This window comes from Amphiura filiformis, chromosome 2 (assembly GCF_039555335.1).
Source record: "Amphiura filiformis chromosome 2, Afil_fr2py, whole genome shotgun sequence".
In the NCBI taxonomy this organism is placed as follows: Eukaryota; Metazoa; Echinodermata; class Ophiuroidea; order Amphilepidida; family Amphiuridae; genus Amphiura; species Amphiura filiformis.
In genome coordinates this window covers 41,775,938-41,793,185 of record NC_092629.1, presented here as the reverse complement: position 1 = coordinate 41,793,185, position 17,248 = coordinate 41,775,938, and the positions used below count along the sequence as shown (strand labels likewise).

The 17,248-nt window shown below is 37.5% G+C and overlaps 2 protein-coding genes across 2 annotated transcripts; both read right to left on the bottom strand.

Moving 5' to 3' along the window:
• Positions 1–717: 717 nt before the first annotated feature.
• Positions 718–15,506, bottom strand: LOC140136043 (uncharacterized). The gene is made up of 6 exons (XM_072157747.1): positions 15,351–15,506; positions 14,203–14,349; positions 13,635–13,805; positions 4,154–4,316; positions 3,032–3,134; positions 718–1,380 (listed from the first exon to the last, which is right to left on the bottom strand). The coding sequence occupies exons 1-6, from the start codon at positions 15,394–15,396 to the stop codon at positions 1,186–1,188; spliced, it is 825 nt and encodes a 274-aa protein (XP_072013848.1). The 5' UTR covers positions 15,397–15,506; the 3' UTR covers positions 718–1,185.
• On the bottom strand, positions 8,126–9,136 carry LOC140171586 (galanin receptor 2a-like). Its single transcript, XM_072194869.1, has one exon. The coding sequence runs from the start codon at positions 9,134–9,136 to the stop codon at positions 8,126–8,128; it is 1,011 nt and encodes a 336-aa protein (XP_072050970.1).
• Positions 15,507–17,248: the final 1,742 nt, after the last annotated feature.

Here is a 17,248-nt window from a genome sequence, read left to right as displayed (position 1 = left end):
CCGATACGCGTACGCCACTATGACATACGATGTTTTTCATTTTTGCCGATATTTCATAATTATAAAATGTGTATAAAAAGTGGCGTATGGTCGATACGCCACTATGGAATACAAAAATGTCACTTTGTAACTATACGCCACATTTAATTAATTAATTACTAATTAATTAGCTAATTATGACTGATGAGACTTAGAAAAAATGAAAGAGAACATCATTAAAAACATATGTGCCAATTTTCAAAAAAATGACCAAAAATCACTATACGCCACTATGGAATACAGCCGACGAATTTAGATATTTTGAAATTCGCAATGTAATACACATTTTATGGCAAATGATTAAAAATGGATATTTTTGATATTTAACAGTACTCGAAGTAAACTTTATAAATCTGATGATTTATACTTAAAGTGTATGTAGGTGGGATGAAAAGCCTACGATCAATTGAAAATTTTGACCTTTTGTATTGAAGATATGGAATTTTTTCCCAAAACACCAAAAAAAATAGGTCTTTTGGGGGAAAAAATCCATATCTTCAATATCAAAGGTCAACATTTTCAATTGATCGTCGGCTTTTTCTCCCAGCTACATAGACTTTAAGAATATATCTTTAGATTGATAAAATTTGCTTTGAGGACTGTTAGGCCTATATGTCAAAAATGTGAAAAATATCAATTTTTAATAATCTGTCATATAATTTGTATTATATCGAGATTTTCAAAAAATGGAAATTATTTGATATCAGAAAGACCTTCGTAGTATTCAGAATGCAATTCGATATGTCTGATGTGCTCTCATGTCCCACAAAAAATACTGTCGAAACGCTCAAAACGCTCATTCCAGATCCCTTAAGTGATATGAATATTATTACTCTTGAATAAATTAAGTATGCCTAATTTATTATTTCCAATTTTTAAAAGTTCATCAAGATCAAGATATTCATCTAGACACCGAAACACAAGGATTCACAACATGCTCATCTATCAGGACACAATAATCTTTAATCCTAATACATTTGTACATTCATTGAATGGACCTTTGAAAATTTGGGTACAAAAACTTATACTTAAATTGAAGTCAAATTTTGCACTTTGATTCTTTTATTAAGGTTATTGAACTATGCCATTGGGATGAGGCCATTGTGGTCCATAGTGAAAAACATTACCGTGAAGAGCGCATATATTTTAAGAGGAGAAAGCACAATGAGTATGTGTGTCATGTCCCGGATATCCTGGTCCAAGATTCTCCCTAGCTCCATGAGCAGAGCAGTAATTCATCCAAGTCTGCCATGGATCGCCCGGGCTGATCTGCAAATCTACTGCTGTACCAGCATAATGCCAGGAGTTTGTGGAGTGACAGGCACCGGCAAAACAGTTCACCTGCAGAAAAAAACATACCCAATGTGCTGTTTAAGTTGAAATCCATACACCCCCTATGGAAGTCATAATCTTAATCTCCCACGGAGGGAGTGTGAATTTAAAATGTAAGTGGTTCAGTTATAGATGGGTGGCTCCATTTGAAATCGGCCACCATCTAATACGTTACATACACTAGTATTACAGTTTGTTCGGCTTATAATTGGCGAAAATTATTCGGTTTTGTTACTGCACGCGTCAATAAAGGCCCTACTTACGCTCGTGTAAATTCACATAAGCGAGTGCCAGCCACGCATTACGCAACGCGCAACTAGCGTAAGTGTTGCGGCTTACTTAGGTCTCATCATTCTTTTCGCCAATTATAAGCCAAACATACCAAACTGATCAATTGAGGAGATAATGGCATTAACCCATTGTAGTTCTAGCAGGGTATTATTCAACGTTTGAAATTAGGCGCGGCCATTGTTTCAAATACACGTGAAAGTAGGCGCGGACCCGCACATTTCCTACGGTACGGGTACGCGTGACCCGTAAAAATTGAACCAAGCCGAGAGCAGAAAATCATACTTTTGTTATTCCACTGGAAAATTTGGTTCACATAATACGTCCAGCTCTGAGTACACTTTCATTTTAGTTTCCCATCAAGTTGTCAATTTTCTACTGATTGCCGTAGCTAATTCTCTCTCATTTTATTGTCGACAACGACATACTGCATGTACTGTGAGTTGCGACTGCTGTAAATGTTAGTGCAGGAGGTATTGGACCCTTGGAATTTTAAAGGCAAGGCTCCGGAGGACCTTGGATTTTTTTCTAATTTCAAGGCCTGGTATTATTATGCAATACTCATGTTCAAAATTTGGCACCCTCCAGAATTGATGAAATTTGGGATGGGTTGGATGGAGTACACAAAGGTCGACCTCAAAGATGAGTCTTCCATCAAACAAGTGGCATCGACGCATCGTACGGTTCCAATGCTATTAAACTTCTTCTTCTTCCAGTTATAGTGAAGGCTTCTTGAAAAGAAGATTACTCACTGCAGAGTGGTGGGTGCGCAGACATATGACGCAGACAAGAGATCACAGGTGCAAAAATATGTACAGTGAAGTGCTGATTAAAAATTTGATGCTGTCTGCTATCAGACAGAAAAATTGATTGAAAAATTAACACGTATCTGATTTGGGAACTGTTGACTTATCATTGACTCATGGAACCAACTGGTTTATCTAAAACGGTACCCTATCATGCCTATCTTCTGTTGACATGGTTCTTTTCAACAATTCCAGTACAAAATGGCGTTGAATACTCACATTTTCATCAGACTGCCAACTCATCACATCCTTTTATAGGCAACATGATCCATCGTTGAGGGCGTGATGAGTTGGTCAAATAATGTTGTTGAGTGATATGGCCACCAGATGGCTGAAAGAAGCCATGTGGATACGCCGAAAAGGAAAAGACACTTTGAATAAGGACGAAAAGCCTATCGATAATCAGTAAAAAACTTATTTTTTTCTGGAATTGTTGAAAAGAACCATTTTGACATTCTAACATTCCAAATAAACTTATTTATACCGTATCTAATTTATTAAAGGCAAATTATGTATTCGGCTGTATGGTGAATATTGTGAGGATTGTTTAATAAAGATCTTATTACCTGCAAATTGTAGCCGTCATTGAGCAAGTCAAGAATATAGTTCAATACATTAGCACTGAGAGACACAGTACCACCTGGACAGCAACCAGAAGAACAACAGTATCTATAAAGAACCATATAGGATGCCGTGATGTTAATAAACAATAGAAAACAAGTGTGCTGTGTTGAAGGTTCCTGTGTGGGAAACATAGGTTCTCTATGCCGAATATGAAATAAGTCTTGCTTCATCGAATACTGGTATGATTTAATAATTTATTTATTTATTTATTTATTTATTTATTTATTTATTTATTTACAAATGTCAAAGTATAGATCTCTGGAAAGGCAACCCTTACTCTGATTTTATACACGGCATGCCCTCAATTTCGGTCATTGGGTACCCGATCATCAGACAGGTACCCACTGATGATCGTCTGATCGGGTACAGGCGCGTAGCAAGCGGGGGGACAGGGTGGACGAAGTCCATGGGCCCCGAGGATACAGGGGCCCCGAGCACAAAAGCGAAAATTAAATAAGGGCTGATAATAGAGATATGGGCCAGATGGGCCCCCAAAATTTGGGGGCCCCCAAATTGCCCTATGCATCTTTCTTTTAACCCCAATAACAGCATGTTTTTTGGTCAAAATAGGGCAAAATTGTAAAAAATTTTCGCGCTTCCGCGCATCAAAACAGCAAAATTCATGTTGATCTGGGGCTAAAATAGTCTGAAATTGAATTGAACAAAATATGTTAGTCCCCTTAGTCCCCCTTTAGTTAAACCAAAACTTGGCCATTGACTTGAGTGCACATGCCTTTCTCGGCACGTGAGTTCGGGGCCTCCAAATTTTGGCCTGGCCCAGGGCCCCCATAAGGTAGGCTAAATCCCACCCTGGTTAAAAGGGCCCCGTACTGCTCCTTGTCCATGGGCCCCTGATGCTCTTGCTACGCCCCTGATCGGGTAACCAATGATCGAAAGTGAGGGTATGCCGTGAAACTCATAACGGTTGACCTTCTAGAGGTCTATACTTTGAAATTTGTTTTTACGCTCTCCTGTAATGGGATTGAGCACTCATAATTGAAAAGTTAGACTACCTGAAAATAATACTGTTATATTTATTTATTTAGTTACTTATTTATACCTACGATGATCTTTTTGCTGATCCACCATTGCACGTGTCTCTGATATTCGACTCAGCATCCGCTCCATCATTCCAACCATCAGGGTTTAGGTAGCCATTGTTGTCCAATAGGTAAACACCAGGATGGTTCAGAATCTGACAGGCCAAGTCTTGTGGAGTACCACCTCCTGAAATGGGAAAGTATAAGGCAAAGCACTAGAATCTTACTGCACTGTGTGCCAGCCATATAATAAGCTTCAACATAAAAAGTCCAAGTTTTAAGATAATTATTTTCTCAAATATCTGAGCTAAAAACTAAGCCAATACTAGGCTTGTTTGTACTCGTTTTTATGCATTTTTCATGCTGATTCCAAATATGGTCATGAAAATGTACAATTCTGAAAAATTTGAATTGTCAAAGAAAATTGGTAACTTGTCGTCTGCAATCAACACCCAAGGAGAAACAGCGTTAATTACGCTAACGCTAACATATTGGCACCATATTGTTGTCGAGAGACCGCAATTAGCGTTAATTACGCATACGCTAAAATAATCACTAATTTGCGCTAATTTCCAAAATAAATGTGTCTTTTTTGTACCGAGAAAAAATCCGAAAATTACATGAACGTTAGGGAATGAGACTTAAGAATGAGACATATAAGAATGTTTAAGAATGAGACATGTAAGCCGCTCCTTGCCTACTTATAGCTCTGAAAAGAGCCGTTCACTGAAGACTGACCCTTGTCTCCAAAAACAAGCAGACCTCGCCTATCTGCTAAATTGAAAGGTTTAGTGGCTCTGAAAAGAGCCGTTTACTGAAGACTGCAGCCGTTTATTGAAGAATAAACAGATAGGCGAGATCTGCTTGAGGTTTATAGAGTTCTGTATACGCCACTGAGTTCTCTTTTCAAATCGAGGTTGAATTAAAATTAAAATTACATCTGCCCATTCACTAAGTTTCCCTAACTTGGAACAAGAGGAAATTAAATTGCCCACCCAGTAAATTATTCTTATTTTCCATGTTTAAAAAACTATATCAGTATAATAACTTCAGCCGCAACTATTTTAATAGTGTCAGTATAACTTAAGCCACAACTTAGAAGTTGTGGCTTAAGTTATACTGACATTATTTTAAAAATCATGGAGAGCTATTTCAACTAGAGACGGTTCTGACAATTTTGAATTTTGATCTGAATCGGAAATTCTGCCCAACAATAAATAATTTCATTATAATGATAATACCGTCTTCAAAGAGTAATAAACTGTCCTTGAAGAATATAATTATTACATTTTTACTCCGTGAATCCAATGGTCAAGATAAAACGAGCTTTGAAATTTGTTAGTTAAGCCTTACAATATTCATAAAACGATAAGCGAGTTGTGTAGAACCATTGTGTTTGAAAGCATTGAGTGAAGCTATAGCAATACTGAATTTCTTCCTGAACAATAAAATTGTTGATTCTTCTAATAAAATAACACCCAATTATCGTCACGTTTACTATTAAATTTGAAATTGTATTCATGAATTCTGAATGTAATATTTGGCGGCGCGGCAATGACATTGACAATGACATTGAAATCCATTATCATGATGCCAGAAGCCCGTGAAGGTCAAATTCACCGTGCAAAGCGTGTCATCATGCCATCAGTAAATGGAAATATAGTAGATCTACTATTTCCATGATCAGTATGATGAAACATATTGCTTTTATGTATACATGTATTTTAGTCAAGAAGCAAGAAAAATCAAGTGAGCTTTATGTAATTAAGGTACAGAATCAGTTTCTACATGTTTCGCATTTGTACCATCCAAATAACCAGGGGGACCAATCATATCGCCGTGCCCAGGGGATCACAAAAAGTAAATCTGGCCCTGCACAATCCCTAGCTTTTTAGGTCAGTCGAGGTAACGCAGCATAGCATCTGGTCCCCACTCATGAAATCCTGCATTTAGACATGATAGACGAATCCAATTTCATGCAAGTCTATTGCTTCGTTTACTGCCTGTACAAAATCATTTTTACCTGGTGTGGACGATGTGCTTCTGCCAAATTTCTTTTTTTTGTTGTTGACAATTTCATTTGAGAGAAATAGGGTTAAGACGAATTTATGTATGGCGTAGGGTGGTGTGAGACGAATCCAACGAGCCAAGTGATGGTCAAAATTTATTCGGCCATTACTATGTCCCTCCGCACATGCTGGTGTTGCGACTGGAATCGGGTGGATTAAAGGCGCTTAAAATCGATGTTATATTGCATATTATGTTGTAAACTTTCATTATTATGATGGAATGCAGTTTAAAATCGCCGCTAACATTGCCAAGGCCGCATCATTTCACATTTCAGGTGGGATAGACCCGACGGGGGATCTTTGATGAAATTGGATTCGTCTAGGCCTATAGGCAGGATTTCATGTTTTTCATGAGTGGGGTCAGATGCCGCGTTGACTGTCTTTTGAAAGACAACTCATAGCTGAATAATTACATCGCTGAGCTATAAGCGATTGGTTTTTAGCCAACTTAAAAAAATTATTGGTTTTCAACCAATCGCTCACCAAGCGCGGAGTATAAGTTCAGCTTATTTTTGTAATAGCAGCTATTCCCAGCAGCCGGCGGGCAGTTTATAAAGACACGTGCCTTGGTTATCATGAATGCTATATAATGATATCATACAGTTAATATTCATAGAAATTTTTGGCGAGCCGAAAGGGGGGGGTCTTTAATTGAGGCTAATTTATTCTATATTACTCACGTTTTTATCCTGTTTTAAAATATTTTTTAATTATTTTCTTATGACGTTTGGCATGAAATGTGCCAAGGGTGGTTGTGGATTAGGGGGAGGTGGATTAGGGGGAGGGATTCATATCTAAAATCCCCATTAAAAATTTGAATCTAGTAAAAAATGTCTAAATGAACCCCCAGACATCTAAACCAAGTAAATAAATACAGAAGGCCATCTAAAAGATTAATACTTGCTCAGAATGATTGTAAATGTGGACAAAAGAGGTGGGGTTAAATCGCACCTACTTTGTGGTTGTTTTTGCCCGCACTCTCTCATTTTTTTAAAAACCGATTTCCATAAAAAAAAAGGTGTCAAAATACTCAGGAGGATGAACCACTTCATATAAGATGTTTGAAACATTTCATTTTTTACTATGTAACACAAAGATACTCAAGTTTGTGACACAGGACCTGAACAAAGCTTATTTAGTAGCTTAAGACAATACCTTGACGTGACGATCACATAAAATTCAATACAATTGATAAGTGACATGTTTCCCGAATAATATTTTCTAAATTGAATGATTTGTTTGTCACAACCTGTATACCGCGTATGACGAAAAATGTAGTTTCGATAAAATCATATTTGAAATTGTTCCATTTTTTAAATTTACTCTGACAAGAACTTGAATACAATTATGATTAATTACTTTCCATAATATCTTTCAGTAATTATTTAGATTTATACTAAGCATGATTTCAAACTTTTTTACATTACTAACTAACAGTAATTAAGCCTTGTAGACTTAAAGTTTAAAGTTATTGTACGCCGGTATTTCAAAACAGGTCGCGCGGTCTCACGGAACGCCGAAGGCGTGCATCGAATACACGAGATTCTAGCAGAGGCTGAACAGATATGTGATTCGCTATGATAGAACATCCCATAGAAAAGTGTAAGGTCCTACTGCTCTGCTCTGCTCTGCGATGGCCCAGTGTTTAATGTGGTGAGAGCTGTGGTCTTCCTCATAGATATGGATGTTGCCACAGTGTACTATGTTGCATGGGCGATCACTAGGAATCATATCATTCACAAAGAATGATTTAAAAAAATCTTTATCATTGTTTTTTCCTCTTAGACAACGCGATCATTATTTTATCGTGTTCAAATGTTGTTTGCAATTATTTTTTTATCATAGTTTTCGCTGGACATCGAAATCATTTGGAAAATGCAATTAATTCTGGGTACCATCTTCGTTAGTTTTCTGTCCAGAAAGTTGGTCAAGTTTCAAGCGGGGTATCGAAGAGAGTATTAATTGACTCGCCGACACGTACCGAGCTTCGGAACAAATGTTGTTTGATAGCATGCCTGAAATTCTTATTGGTCAGGGCGTATAAGACGGGGTTAATGCAAGAATTTGAAAAGCCCAATACCACAAATATCCTGTATAGATTGCCGTAAAAGTATTCATATGGTACTAGACCGAGATTGAAGGCCAGATAGCCAAACTGATCCGGAGTCCAACAGATGATGAACCTGATTATCACAGTTAGTAACATGTTAATAATACGTTGTCGAGCTTCAAGTAAGGCACGATCTGTGTCTTTTTGATCATGTTGGTTGGACTCTGTGCTGAAAACCCGAGCTCGCACTTTTAAAATTTGGATAGATCGAATGTTTAATACAAGCATTGACATAACAGGTACAAGATATTTTAAGACAAAAATCGACACGCCAATAAAAAATTGAAATCCCACGTTGTCAAAATGGACATAGCAGGCTCTTGTAACTTTACCAAGATGATGACTGTAAATTAAATAAGTATTACAGGCGAAAGCGAACAACCAGATAATTATGATGATGAATCTGGTCATCCTCACCGAAAAGAGCCTTCTGTATCGTATTGGTTGAGCTATAGCAACAAAACGCTCTACTGCAAGAACGGTAAGGCTTAATACTGATGCCTCAATGGATATCCACAATAGAAACGATGAATGTACCACTTTGCAGTAGAAGTGACCTCCAAAGTTATCAGGAACGTAAGACAGAGTTGGAATAGGAATGATGCAAATTGATGTAATGATATCAGCAACGGCCAAAGCTGCAATGAATCTATTCGTAGCGCTCGTCGTCAGTGTGCGGGTGTGAAGATACACATGTATCACGGCGGAGTTTCCTATGATGCCGACGATAGCAAGAATGAGTTGGACAATAAGCCGCCAATCCCATGGCACTGGTACCAAATATAAAGTGGGAATTATTGTCCCCGGAACCGTTTCATTCTTATCCATGTCCTCGTTGAAGTTGCCCCTCACAGAATACGCTCTCACATGACGATGTTTAATATAATGTGGCTACAGCATGTTTTTCACCGGGGTTTTTCACTAAAGAAAATATTAATCAAGCTCAGAAGCTTTTATCTGTGGCGTAACTCCTTGGGAGCGTAACTATCATTAAAACATGTTTTAATATAAAGCTAAATTTAACGCTTTTCGTACTTGCTTTTTACGAGCTTCATTCAATAAGTTCTACCTCCGCTCTTACAACTATAATTTTGTAAATGGTAGCTTCTTCATCTTAGTATGATTATACATAAATATTATTATCTACTAATTAGTGTAAATGTATTGGTACAATTTCCAGATATTTGTTGATGATCTCAGAAGCAAAATAAGATTTGACACAGCGGAAACGGTAAACAATCGTAAAACATTTACATGAAAATATGTGTGTATCCCTCGGCTAGCTTGATATGCAAGTGGTATGATTATGCTAACATAATTATTATCTCAACTTTCCTGGTTATAACCATCGCACTGCAGGGTTTATTGTTTTATTATGTCCGATTAGAGCGATGACATATTGGAAAATTTTGCCAATCAATATTCATTACTTTCAACGTCCAGTTGTCGAAATTGTGTGACTTACGAAATACATCTGCTCAAATTCAGCCTCCTTAAATTTGCCATTTCAGGCAAATGCACTACATTATGAGCACCAATTTCACGGAAAGCAATTTTCTGTCAAACAATTGTTTTACACCATCTCCCGACATACTCCAATTAATATTTAGCCCGTGTGGTTTATGCAGACCTCTTCCTCGTGAAGAAACATTCCAAACTTAAAGTCAAGTCTGTAGTTTAAAAAAATGTGCCATATTTGAGTAAAAAAATGACCAAAATCCCTAAATAGCATGGCCGTTGCCATGGAACCGGAATACAAATTTGCCAACATGACAGAAAGGATTCTCCAGACTCTTCTACACATTTTGATATATTTGGCTGCATGGCCTCTATACTGTTATCATGTACAGAAATACTTAATCAGGTACAAGTGCATTCTATAATGCATTGCAGCTATTTTTCCGAATTCAAATTTCAAATTTAATTTAGACTAGACCAACTTTATGTCAATACCATTAAATACCACTTGATCACTTGAAAGGATTAAAATCCCTTTCAAATGATCAAATGGTATTTTATGGTCACTTCAATTTGGTATAGCCTACTCATATCATGTCTTCTTTGTAAATTTAGATATATGTACAAATTTTTCTAAATTTCCGCCGCACAAAACCCTGATTTAATTTCTAATTCCCCGATATAACAAAATGGGAAAAGATATGAAAATAACATTTTTTCACGAGCTAGATACGACCCTAGGGTTGCATGAAAAATATGAACGGGGCTACTATTTACAGAAGCTGGGATATGAGGGTGGAGTCATTGAAAACTTTTGGAATGACGCTCGTATTAAAGAGGGAACAAAACTCTTTTATTTGTAGTGTAACAATAAGTGCAATATTTAAAGCTATCTTGGGCGAGATTGATCAAAAACCTTCCAAAATATAAGCTGATACTGTACATCTTAAGAAAATACTGCACGCATTCCCCCAATACTATTATTGAAGACCGAATTAAAAAGACTAGGTTGCGTATGACGTCCTGTCAACTGGACCAAAATGCTCTACTGCGCAGGTCAGCAACCAATCACGCCGCGCCTTTGCCCTGACGTCAGACGCAAACTAGTCTCTTTAATTCGGTCTTCAATTATAAGCAGATGCTTTGGCGAATTGTAAAAGCATACATCACTGTTAAAATTTAATTAGTCAAAAAGGGTATATCTAATCGACTAATTAGAAATTAGTCATACCAGATATAATTTTGTTATTCAAGAAAAAATAATGCTGAAATGGTGAATATGTATTGGTAAAAGAACAGTAATAGCATTTCACATTAATTTGCATCATTTCAAAATATTTTCATGACTTATATAATATTCAATGTATATTAAGAAATTGCATGTCCAAGAGACATCTAAAATTTGAATGTCAGCCCACTCTGTGTTATGTAGATTTGGAACAACTGACATTTGCTTAACCTCATTAGTAATGAAATAAAATAGAGTACCCAAAGTGTTATTGCCCTTGGTCTTGTTTAAGAAGAAACATTATTTGTTGTTATTTTCATTTTCCCTTTACTTTAAAGATGTTTATTGTAGACGGGTTTTTCAAATGTCGAAATGAAATGTGCGTACATTGAAGCGGAGTGAATTACAAAATATCCAGTAAGTTGGACATAATAAAAAAAAATGGAGTTGGAGTCGAGGTATGAACGACTTAAAGTAATGTTAGAAAGTCTGTTTGAACAGAAAAAAAGAAATTAAAATAAAATAACGCAAAAATCAACCTTATTTAAAGTTAAAGTCAGTTTCAGAGCTAGTGCCTTTATCGTGCATTGTGTCCTGTCATTCAAAATACAAAATACGTGGACAATAATGAAATTGGGTATCGCAGTAAAAGGACTCATAAAAAACTGTAGTTGCGATTCCTTTCATTTTTTCACAATAGTGACTATTGAGTGTGGCATTTAGAAAAACGTTCAATAATGGGAAAGTTCAACTTGGTTCTTACATAAATATCGATTCTTTGCTTTATAGCACTTTTTTGACCCACCCTGTATTTTATCATATTTCAGTTCCCCTTTCTACAATATATTATCTTTAAGCGATTATCATAACTGTACGGTTCACTTCCTCTTTCCATCATTACCTGTACTGTATCTTGATGAAAGCCATATACTTTGGGCAGATCGTAATCGGCGGGATTAATATCAATGTATTTTATTTTGAGAATGGTCTTGTTATCTCGCCAGAAGCATCAAAAATTATAATTGAAGTCCTGTACTTTGTCTACATTCTTTAGCGCACAAAATATAGGCCAGACAGGTCAACTAATAGCACTCTTAACGTGGGTCTACTTTTCGGCGTAGTGGTAAAAGCCTAACATTTCCCACCTATTAAGAGCTGACAAAACTATAGAGAATAGTTATTCTTAATAGCCTTATCATTATGTTTCGCTTCCCCTTTCAATCATTAAATATCTTGAAAGGGAATCGTTATTCTCAGCATAGTGGGAATTATTGTTATACCGTATTTTCATTGTAAGTGATCAGAATCAAGAAGAAGGGTTCAAATTTAATCCGTTTATGCAACATCAGGTTTTTTGGTTATCATCTAAGAATTATAGGGTAGAATAAGGTAATAACAATATTTCCCCCGCTTTTTAGATTTATGATTGTTTTTGACTCCACATCAAGATCCATGCAGTCTGCAGTAGAATATGTCCCTGACCCAGACTGCATGGGTTGCCAGTTTAAAATACGAATATTTGAATAAATCTAAATGAACTCGCGTAATCTCGTCTACATTTCCATCCCAACAATGTCTGTTGTCTGAACTTTAACGTCATAGCCCAGTGAAAGGTGTCAAAATATACATTTTATACAACAATTCAAATAAAGAATAGTTTGCACTATCTAGGATGTTTTGTTACCTAGATAACATAGCTGAATATATCAATCTATGCCCTTGAAGTATCTCGAAATCGAATATTTTGACGAATGTTTTTTGACGAATATTTTACACCTCTTTCATGCAAATTGGAGCATTTTTACGTATTTGATTCTGCGGAGCAAAAATATGACATTTGACCTTGTTGGTAATAACTCATAAACGGTACACTATGGGTAGGTCAAGTTATTACATTTTACATTATTATACTTTTTAAAACAATTGGAGCAAATTTGAAGTTTAGTCATTGTATAAAGTTCAATAACCCCGAGCAGACTAATTACCAGTTTACGAAAAGTCTAACCTCACTTTTTGGTCAGGTCTCATGATCTAATCCCGAACAGTGAATAATAATTTAAGGGACAATCCATGCACATGGGAATCACCCTTAGGAACAGACTTTTATACAAAGATGCTTGATGGCAGGGTTTGCGAGTCATTCATTCCTTGACATTTCTTTGGTTGAATGGTATAGCAATATTTTAAGCACGGATTTTAATTTTCACTGCACGGATTATTGATATCACTGCACGAACGTGCCAGGAGGTACGTTAAAATATCATCCTCAGTGGCGTACCGTGACCGCCCCTACCCCGGGGGGCTGAAGAAAATTAAATTTTGCCGCCACTTCCTCAACAGCCCGAAAAGGTTGCCCCAATGTTTTTTACGGTCGTCTGAGAAAGCAACACATTTGATATATAGTAAAATTTTTTCACATTTTCCGCCCATTTTTCTTTACTAATTCTTTGGTCGCCCCTTCTTTCTTCCGCCGCCCCTCTTTTTGCCGCCCCTTCTTCTTCCGCCGCCCCTTCGATTTGGCCGCCCCCTGCTTTGACCCCGGGGGGCTGGCGCCCCCAAAGCCCCCCCCAAATACGCGCATGATCCTGTTCCTCCATTTCACAAGACCTCTGCGATGAACCCACCAAAGGCAATACTAACCTCCACCACAGGTATCAGTTGGTTTACTAAAGCAGCACTTGACATCATCAGGTTTGGTTGGGCACAAGTTGGATATGTAGTTGCTGTATGGGCATTTGCTGGAAGATACGCATGAGCCTACTTGACCATGCGTTGGATGTATATACTCAGCGCACTTTGCATCAGTATCGGCTGAAATTAAACAAACACATAGAGAACAAACAAAAGGTTGTATATTTATCAATAGCGAGGTTGCGATTTCCAAACGTGCGTATCAAACGCCCGTATATCTATTCAAAATCCCGTCACAGGAGAGTGATTTTGAATAGATAACGAGCGTACAATACGCACGTTTGGAAATCGCATCCTCTCTAATTATGTCTGTAAATACACACGATATCATGACGCAGTAGTAAGAACACTCATCGAAGCTAGTGCAAGAGATCGAGGTTTCGATGATCCCGGCGGGGAAATAGAATAAAATACTTTGACTTCTTTCTGACCTGCCAGCAATTGATTTGATAGGCTAGTGTGAGCAAAAACGGTGCGAACATTTTTTTAAATTTACCTTATTTTCGCTACAACTTACCGGTAAAGCAACATTTGATATCATTGGGTTGAGTTGGACACAAATTGCTCTGGTATTTACCAGCAGGACATGACCCGGTTGCCAAACACTCTCCTTGGCATCCATATTTGGCGTGATCGTAGTTAGCGCATTCTGGGTCCGTAGCACCTTAAATAAGACAAATGTGATATATAATTTTGATTCACTACTCACCAGAAAATTAATAATTTCAAGTAACAGAAAAGAGGTTTTCAAAATAAGTAGTATATCAAAGTGTCAGAGATTCAGAGTATACATACACACCACTAGCTATGTTCGTAAATAGCAGGGCAAACAGTTTCGGTTGAATTTACAACCGTAAGACAAAACAGGCGAAAATAGTAACTTTTTGCACAAGATTTGCAATTTAAAGAGAATTGACCATTGCTCATTCTAATGACTTTAGTATATGGACAATATAAGTGTGCTTTTTCAATGAATGACATAAAATTTGAAAAATATTGTAAGGAACCCTTGAGGTATTGACCTTTAAAACCTACATTTTGGTCAAAAAATGTGCTTGGATAGGTAGTTTTTAACAGATTTTCCACATTCGCTTTGCTATAACATTGAATTGTGTTATTTGTTGACCTAGTGACTAAAAGTGTTTTTAGGGGGAAGTGTTAGCTTTCGTTTGATATAAAATTTTTTTTGATTGGATGAATGGAACACTCAAGGTCTCGACAAAAACCAATCAAAGAGGCCCATTTTTTAGCTAGAAGCTTCACAGGTCCTACATTGCTATGCACCCAACCGTGTAGTGTAATCAATAACTGCGATGGAGACATTCGCTGCTTGTTGTTCTCTGCTTGGAAGCTCTTGGGACGAAAATGTGTGCTCAGGTGTATCGAGGTGTAAACTGGTTTGTAAGAGAATCGTTTTTGTATAGAAACCTTTCCATATGTCATTAAAAATTTGAATACAAATTTACTTTAATTGTAACGAACTTGTGTAATGAATATAATTTATATATAAATTTAGTATAAATCCCAACTTGAATACATGTCCGCCTTTTCATAACCCTACCATGTACTCTAACCCTACGAACCTTAACCATAATCTAAAACTTTTAAGGCTATTCAACAAGTAGTAGTCATAAATTATTATCATTATACTGCTAATTTACTTACCAAAAGCAGCGCCAATAACAGTGAGAACTACAATGTAAGTAAACATGGTGGATTGGTTTATTGACTCGACAAGATACCAAATGATTAGTTTCTCTTTCCACTGGCAAATATAAAGATGAAAATATCCCGGGGGACCCACTGTTGTATCCAGGGCTGGATGTTTATACACGCCCGTACGCCAATGGCATGTACTTTTGCGGTCGGGTCTATAACTTTCTAAAATTACAAGCACGACTGGGGCGTGGTATTTTAACATGTATAGGCCTATAACTTATTGGTAATTGACATAAATAGGTCCCGGAAATAGGTCCGACATGCGGGGGTCCCACATACTCCAATAGTACAGTGACATGTATGTGCAGTCGCAACTTTCAACATGCATGGGGTCTTTCGGGGGGAAAATTGTGAGAAAAATACAGGTTCGATTTTTAAATGCTAAAATATGGGAGTCTTTCAGGGGCAAATATAGAACAACTGGAAAATGAAAATATGTGCGTTTGAGCGCCCTCGGCGAATTAGCATATATTTATTTTCTTCACGTTACGTCATAATGAATGACTTGGGTGTGCGCCGGGGCGTGTTAGGGTTTGGTAGTCACTTCAGGTTGGTAGCACCACGCAGCACACACGCTTTTTCAATATCCCGGTTCCGTCTCAACTTCAGTGACGTGGCATTGGTAGTCTATTGGTGTTAGGCCTATATGAATATGACGGCCGCAACGAAAGAAGACATTCAAGAGTTACTGAATCAGTTCAAAAGTAGCCAAGCAGAGCTAAAAAGTTCGTTTACAGAGTCACTACAGTCAGCAAAGGAGGAATTTTGGCAAGAAAATAAGAAAACAGCGGAGTGTTTTGAAAAGAAGTTGGCGACGGCCGCTGAGACAAAGTGGAAAAGAGAAGGAAATAAACGGCAGTACGAGTTTAACCAGTTAAGTTTTCGTTCCGTTTCTGTAGTACTTAAAATGATTAAATTTATTAGAAGGATAATTCAGTTACCATTATGTTTAATAAGAAATGGTTGGCAGCAGCTTTTCTGGTCAGTTTGGAATGGGTCCAATGGACCGTGTCACAGTGGACCGTGTAATATCAATAGGTCTGTTCTGTGTGCAAGGTTAACAAAAAGGGCAGTGATACGCGTGGCTCATCTTTTATAGAAATTTTGTTCAATTGGTATGAGCTAATGTGTCTGAGTAAAAAGAAAATCATCCAGCGTGGAAATGTATTGAACCCTGAATTATCTCAATTGGTTGATTGGCGCGAAATGTGCGATTTGGCGCGTATATGATCTGATATGAATTGTCTCTAATAAGTGTTACGTGTTATTTACTTGTAACATAGATCTGTTGACGACCTAATAACCAAGGCCATTGATGACCCGGTAGATGGTAAGGTACACCTACTTAAAGCGAGAGATACCATCGGTACAAGACAGAAGTTTATAAGACTAGCTGACATCAGCGAGCATGGGTGGGCGACCGTGTCAGAGTATGAAACCAACGAGTTGGCAGCTGATGAGGATGATCACAAAAGAATCCAACGGGCCGAATATCGAGCTGGAAGAAAGATCAAGCAGAAGCATGCAAGCGGCAAAAAAGTTCAAAAAAGATGGCGGCGCTTCCGTGGGTGGTGGTTATGGTATGCCTGGTTCTTCTAGTCAGCTTTTTCGTGCAGGAGGGTCCTTCACTGGGCCCATCAGCAGGCAAGGCAAAGGCAGTTGCTACTTCTGTGGGAAGTTCGGCCACTGGAGAGAAAGTTGTCCAGCCAGACGGCAGCAGTTCAGTACAAACCAGCCGCAAAATGCAGGAGGCATCTAAAGTAAATAGAGCTAAAGTTAAGTATGATAATTCATGTAGCGTAGATGAATGCGTCTGTATTTCAGATGATATAGTATTTGATTAT